The 19,602-nt window shown below is 40.0% G+C and overlaps 1 protein-coding gene across 1 annotated transcript in view; it reads left to right on the top strand.

The window, feature by feature from the left end:
- The window catches only part of STT3B (STT3 oligosaccharyltransferase complex catalytic subunit B), a 249,045-nt gene extending 244,778 nt beyond the window's left edge, over positions 1-4,267 (top strand). Inside the window, exon 16 of the mRNA XM_033930112.1 lies at positions 2,625-4,267. Within this exon, the coding sequence (XP_033786003.1) occupies positions 2,625-2,705 (81 nt within the window). The 3' untranslated portion in view covers positions 2,706-4,267. The remainder of the gene's footprint in view (positions 1-2,624) is intronic.
- Positions 4,268-19,602: the final 15,335 nt, after the last annotated feature.

Here is a 19,602-nt window from a genome sequence, read left to right as displayed (position 1 = left end):
ATAAACTGAAACATAAGGTTTGTTTGATTAACTTGGGGTTTGCCAGACAAAATTTTCACGCTTCTCTAACACATTTTGCAGGGTAAATGCAGACATGAAATTATAAAACATATTCTGTTGAAGTCTTAGTATAAAAATGCAAAAAACTGTTGTTTAGTTCTCATTCTCTCAGTTCCCTGCATTTTGAATAGAAAATGTTCTTATAGATATTTCCTTTATCAGTTCTCAAGAATTACCATTTATGTGAGAATAAAATACAACAGCTGTCATGCCATTAGTGGCAGATTATGCTTTTTCTATCCAGTTAACTCCTGGAAAAGAAACATTGCTGTTCTTAGAATTTGTGCATCAGATTATTTCTATCAACAGAAATGGTACAGATATAGCAGGGGTGCCCACACTTTTTTGACTCGCGAGCTACTTTTAAAATGACCAAGTCAAAATGATCTACCAACAATAAAATTTTAAAAAAAACACAACGCACACTGTACGCATAGAATTGTTAATTATCAAAGCAGATGACTCTATGCACTGTCACCTCAGTAACAACCATACAAAAATAGACAAATACCACCCCCCCTCCCTTTTTACTAAACCACAATAGCAGTTTTTAGCGCAGGGAGCTGCGTTGAATGCTCAGCGCTGCTTTCGACGCTCATAGGCTCCCTGCGCTAAAAACCACTATTGCGGTTTAGTAAAAGGGGACCATATTGTAAAATATAGACAGCAGATATAAATTCAGACATATTTTGATCACTAAATTTAAAATAAAATCATTTTTCCTACCTTGTCTGGTGATTTCATGAGTCTCTGGTTACACTTTCTTCTTCTGACTGTGCATCCAATCTTTCTTTCAGCCTGTATGCTTCCTCTCCTCCACACCTCATTCCCTCTCCCAACTTTTTCTTCCTCTCTCCCTGACCTTTCTTTCTTTCTCTCTTCATGCTCCCTTTCTTTTTTTCTGTTTCTCTTCTTTCCTTCTGTCTTCCTGCCTGCCCCCTTTCTTTCTTTTTCCCTGCCCTTCCCCAAGCCACTGCCACTGTCATCGGGGAACAGGACCCAAAACACCACCAATGGATAACAGGCCCCAAAGCCGACGTCAACGATGCCCCATGCTCTCCCTGCTTCGGGCCAACCAGCATTCCTCTCCCCGACGTCAATTCTGCCATCGGAGAGGAAGTTCCGCCCAGCCAGGCAGCGATTGGCTGGTCCGAACTTCCTCTCCGAAGAAAAACTTTGCATTAGACATCAGCACACTTATATTAAAATTGAGGCTATTAGCTACTCTACTGTACTTCAAAGAACTTGCTACAGAAGCCTTTAAGGCAAGTACAATGTAGGAACTTGAATGCCAAATTGAGGAGGTATGCAAGGGTTAACTTGTTCTCTGTAGGAGGGGGTAGAATAACATATAGCCTCTTCCCCCCTCTACAAATAAATCCCTGATGGTTTAATAGATCTATCCTTCCTTCCTGGGTAGGTTTAACCCAGATTACCAAATGAGGAGAACATTCTTTTGACAGACTGACTGACTCCAACATGGTATGCCCAGGATGCACAGTTTGGAGTCAGCACTGTCATTTTGGAAAATAATGGTGAGGTGGCATGAAAGTGTGTGTCATTCCTGCCTTTTGTTTAAGGTATGCAGGAAAGTGGTGGTGTCCACATGACTACTAGGGGTGTATTGTTTTAGGGGGGGATGGGGGTGCACTGGATTACAAGGGAAGTTTTTCTTAGTGCCATGGGGGAAAGAATGGAGGGCATCTTTGAGAGCTGGAGTTCAAGGCATCCAGGGGGTCTTTTCTTGAGTTTAGAATGAAGATCGGGGGGAGGGGGTCCGCTGTATTACCAGGGATTTTTGGTGGAGGTGATCCAGAAGCAGCATGTGGGGGTTTTTTTGGGGGGGTGTTCCCTTCATGTCAGCGTGTGAGTCAGTCATCATTCACACTGACAGGAAAGGAAAGTTCTTTGTTCTTCAGCAGCAATAACTTCATAGTACTTCTGCAGTGTGTGATTTTATTTATTTATTTTTTTCTGATAGCGCGCACTTGTTTTTTTAACACAGTGGTGATTTGTATGATAATTGTCACTCGCAATGAAGAGCAAAAATTTTACATTTCATCCTGCATTTAGATGCCATGCGCTAATCCATGAGTGCATGAGTAATAGAAAGTTTCTGCTTTGGCCCCTAGGTCAAAGGTGGATAATGCTAGGCCTTGAGTGCCACAAGCCAGTTCATTTTTCAGGTTATCCACAATGTTAATGGGGAGGCAATGCAGTACATCTTATGCGTATTTAATGTGAATATCTTTAAAACCCAACCAGTTTACGGCAGTTGTCTACCCCGATCTAGATGTGAGTACATTGTGTGTGTTGGAGTTGCTACATAGTTTAAAAATAAAATAATTTCTGATTACTGATCCTGAAGGACCAAATTTAGATGTTTTCATGGATGCCTTACTTTTTAATTCATTCTTGACCCCTTCAAGTAAATAGTTAAACTGAAAATATGTGAGTGTGCTCAAGGGTTAGGAATTGAGGAGTAATGCATAAACTTAAGTGTGTAGGCGAGAAGAACTATTCCTAATAACTAATGCGATGTATTCTTTTTGTTTTCTTTGTAGACTGCCAAAAGGAAGCGTGGCTACATTAAGAATAAGCTATTTTTAAAGAAAGGCAAGAGACCCAGCAGGAAGACAGTTTAAATATACTGTTCTCTTTGATAGCAAATATGAAGCTGTTGTCCTTGAGATAACCAGTCTTTGCCTTTAGCTCAAGTCATGTTTCACAGCAACATGAGGGTACAGAACCATGATTGGTCCAGATTATTGTACAAAATTTTCAGGCAATGTCTGATATTAAAATTTAGAAAAATATATATATTGGCTTATTGAGAACAGCTGTTTTAGATTTGTAAAGTGAAGCAAGACAGAGAGCTGCTGTCCAAGTGTAGCAGCATGTTTTTTTATATTAGTACATATTATCCTCAGAATCTGTTGCCAGTGTGGACTGATTGCACCAAAGAACCCTCTGATTTGGTCATTGGCTCATGCATACTTGTCAATTTTTTTTTTCTTAAGAAGAAAAAGTTTCATCAGACACCTGAATAGCAATATGTATGTTAATTTGTCAGCTACTTTTTTTTAACTATCGAAATGTAAATAAGGAAGTAAAGCATAGGTCTTTTGACATTCAACAATACATTATAATGTGTTCTTCCCTCAGTTCTAGTGTGTTTTCATAAGTCCAGAGCTAGCTAATCTTAAGCAGAATGTATGGATTTGTGGTTAATGCTGCTACAAGTCAGTTTTGCTCTGCACCATAAGAGAGGTCTGTGGAACTATTGCTACCATCTACATCCATCTTTATCAGGCACCTAGGGATAAATGTAAGTTTATTAAGTAAAAGGGCTAAACTTGCAACTGTGTATACCAGGAGAGGATTTGGGAAGGGTCTAACATGTCAGAACTAACATCAAATCTGATTAAATGTTTACATATTAAAAGGAGTTAAAAAGTTGACAAGTATACAGAATTATTTCTGTGGCTATCCACAGAACAATAGAGGGTTTTCAGACTCGAGCCTGCTTGTTTTATTTTTTCTTCCATTCCTGAAAATGTTTCATCTTTTTGTCTTTAATTTCTTTTTAATTGGCATTTTATCAAGACACGTTACATCATTTGGTGAAATAACTGTTCTGTTGTGATTTCTTTCTGTTCTGTCTTTTTTATGTTTGTTAAAACTTGTGACAATTCTGTCAAATTAAATGCACTAAAATGTAAATGGGGTTGAATGATTTGGAGAAATGCTCATTTTCCAGCTATAGGCAAGTTGATGCAGCCTTGAAAATTTTCTTTAGTTTTTTTCCTTAATTTGGCTCCTGCCATAGTATGCAATATAATTTTCTTTGTAAACAGGTAGTCCTGCCCCATATGTACTAGTAAAAATGCAGAAGAGTATGTACCTTCTTATGAGAAAAAAATATTTAAAATGTTACATCAGGAATATCACTGCTGGCTCCTTTTCTGAAGGTGTAGAATATTTTTGGTTTATACTTTTTGGCCCTGGTATATGTGTGTATGTTTTTTGGTTTTTTTTCCCCCCCAAGACCAGAAAGGCCACATTTTCTTCAGTAAAATGTAATTCTGCTCAGATTTCAGATACCAAACTATTTTGGGATTACATTTTACTTTCTTGATTTAAAGATAGATTCAGACAAGTTGTTGACTTTGGGAAAAAATAAAGTTAATTCAATTTTTGTGGTAAAGTGTCTTACTTTTGTGTTCATGAGGTTGGAAATTTATTTAAGCCATTTCCGCGCTGTAGAGGGGATATTGGGCTAGATGCACTAAAGTCAACAATCATCGCTAAACCTGTTTTCACAGATTTAGCGATGATTGCTTTTACTGACCCGATGCACAAAATGACTAACCATGTGTTTTTCCCCTCATTTCCCAACCAACCATGTAAATTAGCTAAAACTCCATGCAAAGTAGCCAAGCGATTGATACACTAACATAGTTTGGCTATGCATAAAAAAAGGGATTTTAGCTATCGGAAAAATCCAGCCTAGACCTGTCTGTAACTGTGATACCGACAGGTCTATTTTTCTTCAAGGCACAGATATTTTACATGTGTTACACACGCAAAATATTTGTCCCATTAAAAAAAAATCCCAAAAAAAGTCCCCCACTGCAGATGATGCCCCTCCCCAGTGACCTCCGATAAACATGGCACCAGAAATCCCCCCCACGAGAGAAAATTGGCAGGAGGGATGCCTACTCCCTCCTGCCAACGAAGACCCCCACGAACCATCCCCTACCCTACCCCTGCCAACGGAGACTCCCTCTTCGTCTTGGGAAAAAAAAGACAGGAGGTATGCCCACTCCCTCCTGCAACCAGATGCTCACCTGACCCCCCCCCTCCACACCCCGTTCGCCCCCCCCCCCCTTTGCTGGAGGTTGGGAGCTAGAAGGAAGCGCATCCCTCCAGCTCCAAGCCCCGCCCATGGAAAATGATGGGACGTCCCCTCTCCGGTGCACCATGTGATGCACCTGGAGGGGCCTAAGGTCTGGTGTCTGAGTAAATCAGGGCCTTAGGCTCCTCCCCATGCATTACATGGTACACCAGGGAGGGGAAGGCCCATCATTTTCCATGGGTAGGGCTTAGAGCTAGAGGGACTTGCTTCCCTTTAGCTCCTAACGTCTAGCAAAGATACGCCGGGTTTAGGGAGTGGGGGTGATTTTCAGGGGAGTATCCGGTGGCAGAAGAGAGTAGATATCCCGCCTGCCTTTTTTTTTTTCCAGGAAGAGGATAGGGGATGGTTAGGGGAGTTGGTGACTTGGGAGCATGGCGCTGGGGTATTTGGCCAGGCAGGAGGGAGTAGGCATCCCTCCTACCATTGCTGCCATGGGGGAGTAGGCATCCCTCCTACCTCGCTGCCATGGGGGAGGGGGTTGTGGTGCCGGTTTGTGGGATCGTTGGGAAGGGCCATCAGTGCAAGAGGTCTTTTTTTATGGGGCAGATTGTGCATGTGTAACACACACACACACATCTGTGCCATAAAAAAAAAAAAGAACCCCTAACAGCAGTGACAGGAGGCTGCTTCCCCTGTCACTGCTATTAAGGCTCTGCATGTGTCCATCGCTCACTGAGCGATTGATCTATCGGGTTTGCATGCAAATGATTTGCACCTCTGTGCAAATCATTTGCATGCAAACTTGGTAGCACATCGATCACTGTTCCACAATCGGCCAGAGAATTGGCCATTAGTGATCCAGTTGGTATTACCAACTAACTTTAGTGCATCTAGCTAGCTCATTGTTAGACCTTATTTGATAGCCATCTCCCGGCAGTACAAAAGGAGGATGAGAACATGGATCCCAGTTCTCTAGGAGTTTATAACTATAAAAATGGAATTCAATTTATTTTTATAAATTATATTAAGCATAACTACCATTAAAAAATTACAATTTGATCCTAATTGAGAGACATTTTTGAAATAAAAACAAAGAATCTAATAGTCTTTGGTTTCTTTTTAAATAGTTCAGAAAACTAAGGAAAAAATAAATAGTTTAATTGCTTAAAATGTCTTTTTGTTCAGAGCCATGCACATACACTTTTCAAATGCAGAGGATGACCACCTGTGATGCTTTATAGTTAAAATTGCCTATACAAGACCAAAACTAATAACACACAGTACACTGTACTCGCGTAATCAGAAGAACAGGATGTATGTCTAGACCAGGGGTAGGCAATTCCGGTCCTCGAGAGCCACAGTCAGGTCAAATTTTCAGGATATTCACAATAAATATGCATGAGATAGATTTGCATCTCAAGGAGGCAGTGCATGCAAATCTGTCTCATATATATATATTCATTGTGGATATCCTGAAAACCTGACCTGCCTATGGCTCTCGGACTGGAATTGCCTACCCCTGGTCTAAACAAACACTTTTTAGGAACATGTTATTCATGTTGTGGACCAGTGGTTCCCAACCCTGTCCTGGAGGACCACCAGGCCAATCGGGTTTTCAGGCTAGCCCTAGTGAATATGCATGGAGCAGATTTGCATGCCTGTCACTTCCATTATATGCAAATCTTTCTCATGCATATTCATTAGGGCTAGCCTGAAAACCCAATTGGTCTGGTGGTCTTCCAGGACAGGGTTGAGAACCATTGTTGTAGACTTTGAATCTTGAGTTGATGTAAAATTCAGCCAAGGAATTAAAGCTTTCTGGATGAAATGTTGATATGAATTTAAATATTTTGGGTTTGGCACATGAATTGGAGCATGCTGGTATTTTATTGGATTCAAAATAAAGGACAACCAAGTTAATCTAACCTCTAAGACTTTGCATAGAGCTGCAAAGATGTTTAACTTAATTGTGATACACAGATGGTAGGAGACTCACTCTCAATCTCCTCCAATGTTCTCACACTTAGAAGAATCACTCTTAATCATTTTGTACCAACCCTCATAGGTACCACCAGATACTCAAGCCAATTTCATTGTATCTGGCTTAACGTACCGATTCCTCACCAAGTCCTCCTTATTAAATATTTAATTTCTTCAATTTTTTTAATTATTTTAGTATTTTTTTTAAAAAAATTTTGTGTATCATAACCTTAATATATATATATATATATATACTGAATTAAAGTACTTAGCTTAATAGTTTCAGTAATGTTCAATAATTTTCAATGATTTCATGGTCTAATGTCCAGGAATTATGCCGATATGTTTCACCCATCGGGGGTTTTTCAAGTCTAACATCCCTTGATTTAGCTCTAAGCTGTGACTTGCCAACCACCCAATATAGAAACATGTCTGCATAATCATCCCTGGACATTAGACCACAAAATCATTGAAAGTTATTGAACACTACTAAAACTATTAAGCTAAGTACTTTAATATAATGGACGCATTAGCGTTTAGCTTGCTAAAATGGCTATCACGCCATGGTAAAAAGACCCCAAAGTTTGCTGTAATAAGGATTTAGATGTTCAGATTTTCACAAGCCAAATATTAATCTAACAGCTGAGTTCTGAACAAACTGTAATTGACTAATAAGAGATTTGGAACAGATAATCAAAACTGATTCTATCTAGAACAGACTAATTTAAAGACTGCACTAAAATTCAAAATTATTCAATCTCAAATTATTTCCTAATGGATCTCAGTTTTCTCATTAACAAATAACATTGTGTAATTACATGTTATACATGACAACACATAGACAAGTTATTATTAATTTCTCCCCCAAAATTCATGAATGCAAATCCAAAGAGAAATTATTCCTATCTATAGAAATTGTTGTAACATTTCTTGAGTCTTGAGAGCCTAACCACAAATATATTATTTTGTTTTAATTCAGTTTGTCATTGCATGGAAATCAGTTTTCCAAAAATATCAAAACTAATCTTTATTTTGGTGAGTGTCCATTAAGCAAAAATATACTGGCATTATCCTAGGACACAGCATACAATCCTAGGACATTAGCATACAATGAAAGCAGTGCATGCAAATAGATCTCATGCATATTCATTGGGGAAATCCTGAAAACCCAACTGGATTGTGGCCCTCAAGGACCGACTTTGTCCTAGGACAAGCAGGCAGCATATTCTCACATGTGGGTGACAATCCACAGAGCTTGGTACAGACAGTGCTAAACTTGTACTGTCACTTTAAACTTCTTAATAAGCTTCGAGACTACCCTCACCGTGCACGCGCTAGTGTCTTCCCACCTAATGTTGGCTTGCGGTTCCTCAGTTTTTCATTCTCTGTAGAGTGAAGAAGTTGTGTTTAGGACTGTCCAAGTCGTGTTGCCTTTTCAACATCTTTTTTGCCCTTCAGCTTGTTTTTCTTTTCTTAATTTTTTTTTCCTTGGGAGGATTCTGGAACTTGGCTGTGAGGCACATGGAGGTGTAATTGCTTTGCTCTCCCCTCAGAGGCACCTACAGCACAACTATCAGTAATTGAAATACTGTTTTTTCCCCCCCAAAAAAAAATTTCAGAATTTGGGAACTATGGCAACAGGGAGACAAACGCGTCTGGAAAATGCTTTTGCAGCATTGGGTTCAGTTAAGAGATCACAGCTTGATCCTCCTACACCATCTAAAATACCACTTCCAAATGATTCCGATGAACTTTCAGAGCAGCTGATAGGAGAGATGAAAAGTATTAAAGAAATGCTGCAAGACAACTCTTATCAAGTTACAAGACAACTCAATTAAACTTTCAACAGTTCAGGAGGAAATGACAAATTTGGCAAAACAAGTACAAGTCTCTAATGCTCATTTGGAAAGCTTAGAGCACAGGGTATCTGAAACTGAAGCAAGCTTGTTTCAATCCAAGGCAGGTCACAGTTATCCTGTTTGATTAAAGTCCTCGAGGATCTTTACAACAGGGGCAGAAGAAAAAAATATCAGATTGTTAGGTCTTCTAGAGGGAGCTGAGGGGGAAGATACTATCAAATTTCTCAAGGATTTTATACCTAAGATAGTAAGATACTCACTTTGAACTATAAACAGCTGTTGGAATTTGAAGGAGCACACAGAGTGCCATCACAGCAAAATAACGGTCAGAGTGACCCTAAGCCACTAATCTTTAAAGCTCTGGAAATTTCAGGGGCTGCCAAAGAGAAAAGGAATTAAAAATGGCAAGAGGCACATATTTTATTCTTACCTGACTTTGCAAAGGCCACTGCAAATACAAGGAAGCAATTTTTGATGCTCCGCCCACAACTAAGGCACATGGGAACAAAATACAGATTACTATACCCGGCGGTGATGAGGGTTACACACTCTAAGACCATTCATTATGAAGACCCTGTGAAATTGCAAGAATATATTTCTCAATTTGCAGATGGAATCATTTTTGTTTTATTTCATATTTGGTTAAAACATGGTGGAATTTGTGAAGAAAAATAGCTGCTGCTTAATTTAATTGGATGATTACCATGGTTACAGGAGAGTTCCACAGAGAAACTGTTATTTTATGGAAGTAAAGTTAAAATTCGAAAACATTCCAAATGACTCATGACAGCTGGGAAAAGATTCTGTTTGATCTGGGATCTTCAGTGCTAGTAACAGAAAGTGCTAGTAAGCTTTTAACCTGTAAAGAAAAGCAGCAATTAATTGACTAGATCAAAGTGCAAAATGGTTATATGGATATAATGTTCTGGCTTATAATGCTGTATGATACATGGTTATATAGTAGTGGTAACTGGATGTATGAATGGGTAAATAGGTATAGAATTATTTTGGCTTGGGGATTTCTAGGGTAGTTGTGAATGAAAAGTAAATAGAGTGAATGGGTAAGGTGGAGTGTGTGGTTACTGTGTGACTGAATATAGTATTATATGAGATGGTTTATGAATTTAATTTTTATGAATGTATTGACTTATCAATTTTATTTAATTCATTATTGTTGAGGTCTTAATTTCACCTTATTTATTTGATAAGATTTTAACTAGGGTTGTTATAGTGGTTCATGAGATATTCCTTTTCTATAGATGTAATGTACTATTTTAAATAGAGTAATAATTTTAAATAAAATGAACACAGAATGTGATACTACTCAAAGCTCAAAGTAGTGTATTTGATTAATTATTTTATTCTAGAGTGCTATAGGGGCTAAATGATTTATATTATACAATGATCATTTGAATATTTAGCGCTTAATAAGTTAATTAGATTATGTTTTAGTTTAGCATAATTGGAAATTATAATTATTTAGTAATATTTAAATGGGGAGGATTAATTTTTGGGAAAGTTTTAAGGTGCCTAGGGGAGGATGGTAATTGCTGGTCTATATGCGTGCACCTAAGTTTTTAAGATACTTAAAGGGTGGGTTAGGGGAGGGAGTGGGAGGATTTTTAGTTTAGTTTAGGATTCTGGATGTGTGTAGAAAGATTAGTTATAATTTCAACAAAAAGGATATTAATTTTCTATTTGATAGTACCTATGTATAAAAGGAAATGGCTTTAAAATTATACTCATTAAATGACTCAGTCACCCCATTTAAAGGAAAAAGGTTCTTCGAGGGAATTAACAAACAGATGGACAGAGGAGACCCCATAGACATCATATGCCTAGATTTCCAAAAAGCCTTTGAAAGGAAACTGAAGAACCATGGGGTGGACGGAGATGTGCATAGATGGATCAGAAACTGGTTAGAGGGTAGGAAACAGAGTAGGGGTGAAGGGCCACTACTCGGACTGGAGGTGGTGTTCCGCAGGGCTCGGTGCTCGGGCCGCTGCTATTTAATCTATTCATAAATGATCTAGAAACAGGGTCAAAGTGTGAGATAATAAAATTTGCGGATGACACCAAACTTTAGTGGAACTCGGACAAAGGAGGACTGCGAAGAATTGCAAAGGGACTTGGACAAACTAGGGGAATGGGCGACGAGATGGCAGATGAAGTTCAATGTTGAGAAGTGTAAAGCATTGCATGTGGGAAGCAGAAACCCGAGGTACAATTATACGATGGGAGGGATGTTATTGAATGAGAGTACCCAAGAAAGGGACTTGGGGGTAATGGTGGACATGACAATGAAGCCAACGGCACAGTGCGCAGCGGCCGCTAAGAGAGCGAATAGAATGCTAGGTATAATCAAGAAGGGTATTGCAACCAGAACGAAATAAGTTATCCTGCCGCTGTATCGGGCGATGGTGCGTCCGCATCTTGAGTACTGCATCCAATACTGGTCGCCGTACCTTAAGAAGGATATGGCGTTACTCAAGAGAGTTCAGAGGAGAGCGACACGTCTGATTAAAGGGATGGAAAACCTTTCATACGCTGAGAGATTGGAGAAACTGGGTCTCTTCCCTGGAGAAGAGGAGACTTAGAGGAGATATGATAGAGACTTACAAGATCATGAAGGGCATAGAGAGTAGAGAGGGACAGATTCTTCAAACTTTCAGAAAATAAAAGAACAAGAGGGCATTCAGAAAGGTTGAAAGGGGACAGATTCAAAATGAATGCTAGGAAGTTCTTCTTTACCCAATGTGTAGTGGACACCTGGAATGCGCTTCCAGAGGATGTAATAGGGCAGAGTACGGTACTAGGGTTTAAGAAAGGATTGGACAATTTAAGAAAGGATTGGACAAAGGGGATAGAAGGGTATAGATAGAGGATTACTGTACAGGTCCTGGACCTGTTGGGCCGCCGTGTGAGCGGGCTGCTGGGCACGATGGACCCCAGGTCTGACCCAGCGGAGGCATTGCTTATGTTCTTATTTCCTGAAAAGCCAGCAAGCAGATATTTATTTTATACAGGAAACTAATCTATCGGCAGTGGAAGTAGCTAAATTAGATGGGGGTGGATAAAACATTGTTTTTTTGCTCCTGCAATAGGGAAAATAGTGTGGCAATCCTAATTAATAAAAAGATTTCTGCTAAATTTGATAACTTTAGGGCAGATACAATGGGTAGATGGCTCTATGTAAATATGACTTCAGGATAAGATACCCTAACACTTCTTAATATTTATGTACCGAACACTAATCAGGCAGATTTTTTTTAAAAAAGCTCCAATAAACAATTCTGTTACTGGCTACATCTAATTTAATCGTAGCTGGAGACTTCAATGCTGTCATGGATCCAATAATGGATATACAATCAAGTAGACAATTAAAATCATTAGGTCTGGATAATCTTATATACACATGTGGATTAAAGGATATATGGCGGATTTTTCATTTTAATGCTCGAGCATTTACTTTTTGTTCACAAGTTCATAAATCATTCTTAAGAATTGATTTTGTTTTGTTTTATTTATGATCACTTAATTCAACAGGTTATAAAAGCCAGCATAGATTCGATCATTTTGTCAGATCATGCTGCAATTTGGATAGATAGATATCAGTTCACTGAAGAAGATTCTAATAGACCTGTGTGGAGGTTCAATAATACACTGCTTGCAGACTCAAACTTTCTTGAGGAAATTCAAGTACAAATGAATGAGTATTTTCAGCTCAATACCTCAGAGGAAATCTCTTTGGAAATTCTTTGGGATGCTTTTAAGGCAGATTATTTCATATTCGGCACATGTTAGGAAATTACTCAGATTATAGTTTTCCAAATTGGAACAAATTATTTTGGTTTTAGAATCACAATTGGCTTTAAAATGGGAGCAAGGTACTTTGAATGCCCTGTTAAAATCTAATGAGATTTGCTCTCAATTGGCTAGGAAAGATTTGTTTTGTCAGCAAGCTGTGTATTATGGGAACAAGAATAAAGCGGGAAGAGTATTGGCAAATTATCTTAAAGCTAAAAAGGGAAAAGTAAAGATTGTGGCCATTACTGTGAAAAAGGAAAAATTTCTACCCACATTCCGGATGTTTTAAATTAATTTCTGGATTATTATAAAGCTTTATATTCTTCTGAACTCTATTCAAACAAAAAAAATGAAGGAAGAGAATTTTTAAATTTAATTAATGGGCCAAAAATTCCTGAGCATACAAAGGAAAAATTTTAGGTGCCTATATCATTTACTGAACTCCAGTTAGCATTGAAGTCTCTCAGAGCTGGATCTGCTCCGGGTAGTGATGGATTCACAGTGGAATTTTTCAAATCTTTTCAAACTATATTGTTACCTCATCTGTTTAAATTATATCAATCACAGCTGACAAAGGGTCAGATATGTACTATGGCAGAAGCTTTAACAAATGTTTTGCCAAAGCCAAATAGAGATCCCATGTTGGTTTCAACTACAGGCCAATTTCTTTAATTAATGTGGATGGAAAAATTCTGGCTAAAATATTGGATCTGAGGTTAGCCAAGGCTCTCCCTTATATGACTGGAATGCACCAAACGAGTTTCATTGCTCAAAGACATTCTGCAAATAACACCAGATTGGCGCGTCATATGCTTAATTTAGCTAAAACAATAGATGTCCCGGCTTTTTCTGTTTCCTTAGATGCAAAGAAGGCCTTTGATTGTGTAGAATCGACTTTTATGTACCAAGCAATGAATTGGTTTGGGATAGGTTCCGGATTTATTCAAATGATTCAAACCTTGTATAGTCCCCATCAGCCAGACTATATATTAATAATACATTCTCTGAACGTTTTTGTCTGAAAAGGGGAGTTAGATAAGGATGCCCCTTATCTCCTTTGCTTTTTTATATTGTTTTGGCCTTGTTGGCTATTCAGAAGGCAAAGGAAATATAGGGAATTCCATATGCAGGTCGAGAGTATAAAATTTTGGCTTATTCAGACAATATTTTGTTTCATTTGAAAGATCCTGAATCAACTATCCCTCATTTACTGGAATTGATTGATCGATTTGGCAAATTTTTTGGTTACAAAATAAATTGGAGCAAATCAGAGGTTCTTCCATTAAGAACATAAGAAGTTGCCTCCACTGGGTCAGACCAGAGGTCCATCGTGCCCAGCGGTCCGCTCCTGCGGCGGCCCATCAGGTCTATGACCTGTGAAGTGGTTCCTGACCATTTCTCTAACCTACCTCTACTTCTATCTGTACCCCCAATCTCCTTATCCTTTAGGAACCTATCTAAACCTTCCTTGAACCCCTGTAATGTGCTCTGGCCTATCACAACCTCCGGAAGCGCGTTCCATGTGTCAACCACCCTCTGGGTAAAAAAGAACTTCCTAGCATTTGTTCTAAACCTGTCCCCTCTCAGTTTCTCCGAGTGACCCCTTGTACTTGTGGTTCCCCACAGTCTGAAGAATCTGTTCCTGTCTACTTTCTCTATGCCCCTCAGGATTTTGAAGGTTTCTATCATGTCTTCTCTAAGTTTCTGCTTTTCCAGGGAGAACAGCCCCAGCATTTTCAACCTGTCAGCGTATGAAGTTTTCCATACCTTTTATCAGTTTAGTCGCTCTTCTCTGGACCCCCTCAAGTACTGCCATGTCCTTCTTGAGGTACGGCGACCAGTACTGAACACAGTACTCCAGATGTGGACGCACCATTGCACGATACAGCGGAATGATGACTTCCTTCGTCCTGGTTGTGATACCCTTTTTAATGATACCCAGCATTCTGTTTGCTTTCTTTGAGGCTGTTGCACACTGTGCCGATGCTTTCAATGTTGAGTCCACCATCACCCCCAGATCTCTTTCAAGGTTGCTCACCCCTAGCAATGATCCCCCATTTTGTATCTGAACATCGGGTTCTTTTTCCCTACATGCATGACCTTGCATTTCTCTATGTTAAAACTCATTTGCCACTTTTTTGCCCACTCTTCCAGTCTCGTTAGGTCCCTTTGCAGGTCTTCACAGTCTTCCGTGGTTCTAACTCTGCTGCAGAGTTTGGTGTCATCCGCAAATTTAATAACCTCACATTTCGTCCCCGTCTCCAGGTCGTTAATAAATATATTGAACAGGAGTGGTCCCAGCACCGACCCCCTGTGGAGCTCCGCTCGTGACCCATTGCCAGTCTGAGTAATGGCCCTTTACTCCAACTCTCTGTTTCCTGCCTGCCAGCCAGTGTTTGATCCATCGGTGGACATCCCCCTGCACCCCGTGGCACCACAGCTTCTTAAGCAGTCGTTCGTGAGGTACCTTGTCGAAGGCTTTTTGGAAGTCAAGGTAAATGATGTCTATGGATTCCCCTTTATCCATCTGGCTGTGTATTCCTTCAAAGAAGTACAGCAAGTTCGTGAGGCACGACCTTCCTTTGCAGAAGCCGTGCTGGCTCGCCTTCAATTGTCCATCGTTTTCTATGTGTTCGCAGATTGTGTCCTTAACTAGTGCTTCCATCATCTTTCCCGGAACCGAGGTCAAGCTCACTGGCCTGTAGTTTCCCGGGTCACCCTTTGATCCCTTCTTAAAGATGGGCGTGACATTTACTATTTTCCAGTCCTCTGGGATCTCCCCAGTTTTTAAGGATAGGTTACATATTTGGCGAAGTGTTTCCGCTATTTCGTTTCTCAGTTCTTTTAGTACCCTTGGGTGGATGCCGTCCGGGCCTGGTGATTTGTCGCTCTTCAGTTTGTCTATCTGTCTGAGGACATCCTCTTTGCTTACCTCTAGTTGGACCAGTTTTTCGTCATGGTCTTCATTTGTGATCTCCTCGGGTTCTGGGATATTGGATGTGTCCTCTCTCGTGAAGACTGATGAGAAGAATTTGTTTAACCTGTCAGCTATCTCTTTTTCCTCCTTTATCACTCCCTTCCTGTCTCCATCGTCTAATGGTCCCACTTGCTCCCTGGCTGGTTGTTTCCCCTTCACATACCTGAAGAATGGTTTGAAGTTTCTTGCTTTCCCCGCCAGTCTCTCCTCATATTCTCTTTTTGCTTTCCTAACCACTCGGTGACAGTCTTTTTGGTGCCTTTTGTGCTCCTTCTGGTTGTCCTTTGTTTGGTCCTTTTTCCATTTTCTGAATGATGTTTTCTTGTCACTTATCGCCTTTTTCACTGTATCTGTTATCCATGCCGGGTTTTTGGTTCGATTTTTTTTGCACCCTTTCCTAAACCTGGGGACGTACAGGTTTTGTGCTTCGTGAACCGTGCCCTTGAGGAGAGCCCAGGCTTCCTCAATGGTCTCCATCTTCCCTGAGCTGTTGCTGAGCTTTTTTCCCACCTTTTTCCTCATGGCCTCGTAATTCCCTTTTCTGAAATTGAGTGCTGTCGTTGTGGTTTTTTTCACCTTTGATGTTCCTATTTCTAGCTTGCACTGGATCATGTTGTGATCGCTGTTTCCTAGTGGCGCTAGTGCTACCACCTCCTTTGTAGGTCCCCCTAGCCCGTTGAGGATTAGGTCAAGAGTGGCATCTCCTCGTGTTGGTTCCGTGACCCAGCTGTTCCATGAAACAGTCCCACACCGCCTCCAGGAATTTTGTTTCTCTCGTGCAATTTGAGTGTCCAATGCTCCAGTCTATTCCAGGGTAGTTGAAATCCCCCATCACCACCACACTTCCGCTTTTGCATACCTGCCTCAATTCAGCCTCCAGGTCCTGGTCGTTTGCTTCCGGTTGTCCTGGTGGATGATAGTACAGTCCCAATTTTATGTCTGCTCCATTTCCTCCTGTCAGCTTAACCCATAGTGATTCCAAGCCATTAAATGTGCATTGTGTAAAAGGTTTCTTTGACCCATTCCCATTCCTATGGAAGGAAGAGGGAATAAAATATTTGGGTATAATAATTCAAAGAACATTGGAACACACAATGACAGTAAATGAAAAATCTTTGTTGTTGAAGGTTAAAGAAATGTGTGAGCATTGGAATCCATTACATCTTTCTTGGTGGGGGAGAGTCCAAACCATCAAAATGATGATCTTGCCTGTAGTTTGTTACCAAATGAGTATGTTGTCAGTTTATTTTTCAAAGTTTCTTTTATAAAAAACTGGAATTATTACAAAATTCCTTTGGCTTGGTAAAACTTCTAGAATCGCCTTAGTATCTTTGCAAAAATCACAATGGGGGGTGGGGGGGTAAATTTCTACAGGTATTACCAAGCTTTTATTTTGCATCAGGGTATGTATTAGATCCTTCCTGAACTCATGGAGAATCTGCTGGATTGGCTGATATTGGAAAGTCATCTTATGGCTCCATATTTTGCTTCCTCGAATATATAAGGACAATATTATTTTATAATATTATATAAGGACAATTTATAATTATATAAGGACAATATATATAATTATATAAGGACAATTTATAATATTATATAAGGACAATAACCATATTTTGCTTCCTCGAATATATAAGGACAATATTCATTCCCCTGGAATACATTAAAATTTATTAATGCCTTCTGGGTTCAAAAAAAGTGCACTTATTGCCAATGGCCCATCTCCATCACAGACCCGCACAGCTGGTGCGTTCAGTGTCTGGGCCCGGAGCATCGAGTAGACACTTGCATCCACTGTTCTACTCTGCAAGAGCGCTCTTTTAAGACTCAGAGACAAATCAATGCCATTGGTACCAACAGTACTATCATGGATGCCTCCCTCAACGTCTGACATTCTTGCATCAAGTAAACTTTCTAAGAAGCCGTCCTCTAATGCATGCCAAACTCCGTCACCATCATCAGTTTCCTTCTGTACAGGCTGTCTCTCTATGGCGTGCTTCCTCATTGAGGTCACCTACCCCTCGACATCCTGCATCACCAACGATACTGGTTGTTTAGCCAACAGTACTAGTGCAGTCCATCCAGGACCAACTGAAGGAGTTCTTTCAGAGGGAGTTTGGTGATCTGTTTAAGCTGCATACAGCACCAGTGGTAACATTGACTCCATCGGTACCTGCCCAGCCTGAGCATGGCTCTCCATCAATGCATCAACAGACATCGAGATCACACAGTACTGATTCTCGCTTCTCTTAATCCAACCATGTATCGCACAGTACTGATTCACGTTCCTCTCGATGTAGATCAAGATCTAGACACTTGTCTATCTACCTTGTCCTGCCAACATGATAAAACAACTTCAGACTATACAAAACACTGCCCTCAGACTGATCTACTCCCTGAGAAAATATGATCATATTACAACTGCCTTCCTAGACTCTCACTGGCTACCTATGCAAGCACGAATTCAATTCAAATTCTACTGTCTATTATTCAAAGCATTAAATGGCTCCGCCCCCCCCCCCTATCTAAACAACCGCCTAAACCAGATCCTCACCTCAAGACAAAGAAGAACTCCAAACCCTTTTGCCTTCCCTCCACTCAAGGGCACTCAGTGCAAAAAGATGTTTGATAACCTTCTGGTGACGCAAGCAGCAAAACTTAACCACTCCATCTCCAACCTGTTGACGGCAACGGGCGACTTCAAAACTTTTTGAAAAGAAATCAAAACCATACTTTTCAAAACATTTATCCAGATATCTTAACCCAACCCTTCCCTCTCCTCCTAGATAAATTCTCCCCCAAAACCTCCACTTAAATAATCTCTTCCTCCCCAAAACACCAACCAAGTATTCAGATCCCTGAAATATAATGTAATCTTATTTGTACTCTAACTGTAATCTATTTGTTATCACACAGTAACGTACAGTCAATTTAATATCCAATTTGCAAGTTCTTCCGGAATTAATCCAGGTACCTCTCCTCCCTTGTAACCAAAAAAAACCCAAAACTGTTGTAACTTCACTGGAAATGTCCAGTTAGCTCTTTTGTAATCCGCCTTGAACTGCAAGTATAGGCGGAATAGAAGTCCCTAATGTAATGTAATGTAATTTCATCTTTCTCTGCATCTGACTAGTACCAACATCGTCGAAGGAGCCCTTCTTGACATTCTCAGTCTTTGTACTTCTCAAACAAGGAAGCATCCTTCTTCCTATAGAGAATCTGGAGTTCCAGATGTTGATTCTAATCTTTCTCAACAAGACACTGATTCTGTTCTTGTACCCACATTATCTTTTCCAGAGTCATATAGCATCCATCAGATCCATCTCCTCCACCGCCAAGATGTAGATCTCCAGAAGGACTTTCTTTCACTAAATTCATCAGGCAGATGGGAAAAGCTTTGCCTGTTAAGCTGGCGTCAAATGAGCCCAGACAGAGCTCCTTTAGGCATTAGTCTTTAACATCCTAAAGAACTCCTTAAATTGCCTCTTTACAGTCTCCTTAAGGAAGCTCTTTTTAAGAACTGGGAGACTCCTCTCACTCTTTCCATAGCTCCAAGGAAAATTGACTATACAGAATACAATCCTGTCTCAACTGGTGGAATCTAATCTTTAAAAAAATCTTCCAGTGCCAAATTATACGGTACTTCTCCACCAGAATGTGAAGGCTGCACCGTGGATAAGTTTGGGCGCTGCCGTTTCCAAAATTTTCTATGTTAGCCAACAGCATTCTCAGTTATAACTTCTGTATGTCATTTTACCTTACACAACTGATTTTCAACAATATATTCCATCTGAGCAACTTCCAGAATTCCAGGAGACTATTCATAGCGTTCTTAAAGTTTATAGCAAGAACAGCTTAAGGAACTTTCTCACTTCTCTGGGCTTTCCCTCTCCTGAGTCCTCTCCAACCCATGAAAAGGGACACATTCTAGACATCATCAGTTTCCTTGACCTTACTGATTACAAAACTGTAGCCGAAGGTGTTCGTTGAGAACAAGTCTCTTGATCCGACCACTTTTTAGGTACCTTCTGTCTCCCCATTTTCATGTCTCACCTTGGGGT

Source organism: Geotrypetes seraphini, chromosome 2 (assembly GCF_902459505.1).
Source record: "Geotrypetes seraphini chromosome 2, aGeoSer1.1, whole genome shotgun sequence".
NCBI classification, from domain to species: domain Eukaryota; kingdom Metazoa; phylum Chordata; class Amphibia; order Gymnophiona; family Dermophiidae; genus Geotrypetes; species Geotrypetes seraphini.
Note: the sequence above shows the minus strand (reverse complement) of the source record. Positions and strands in the feature narration are given on the sequence as shown.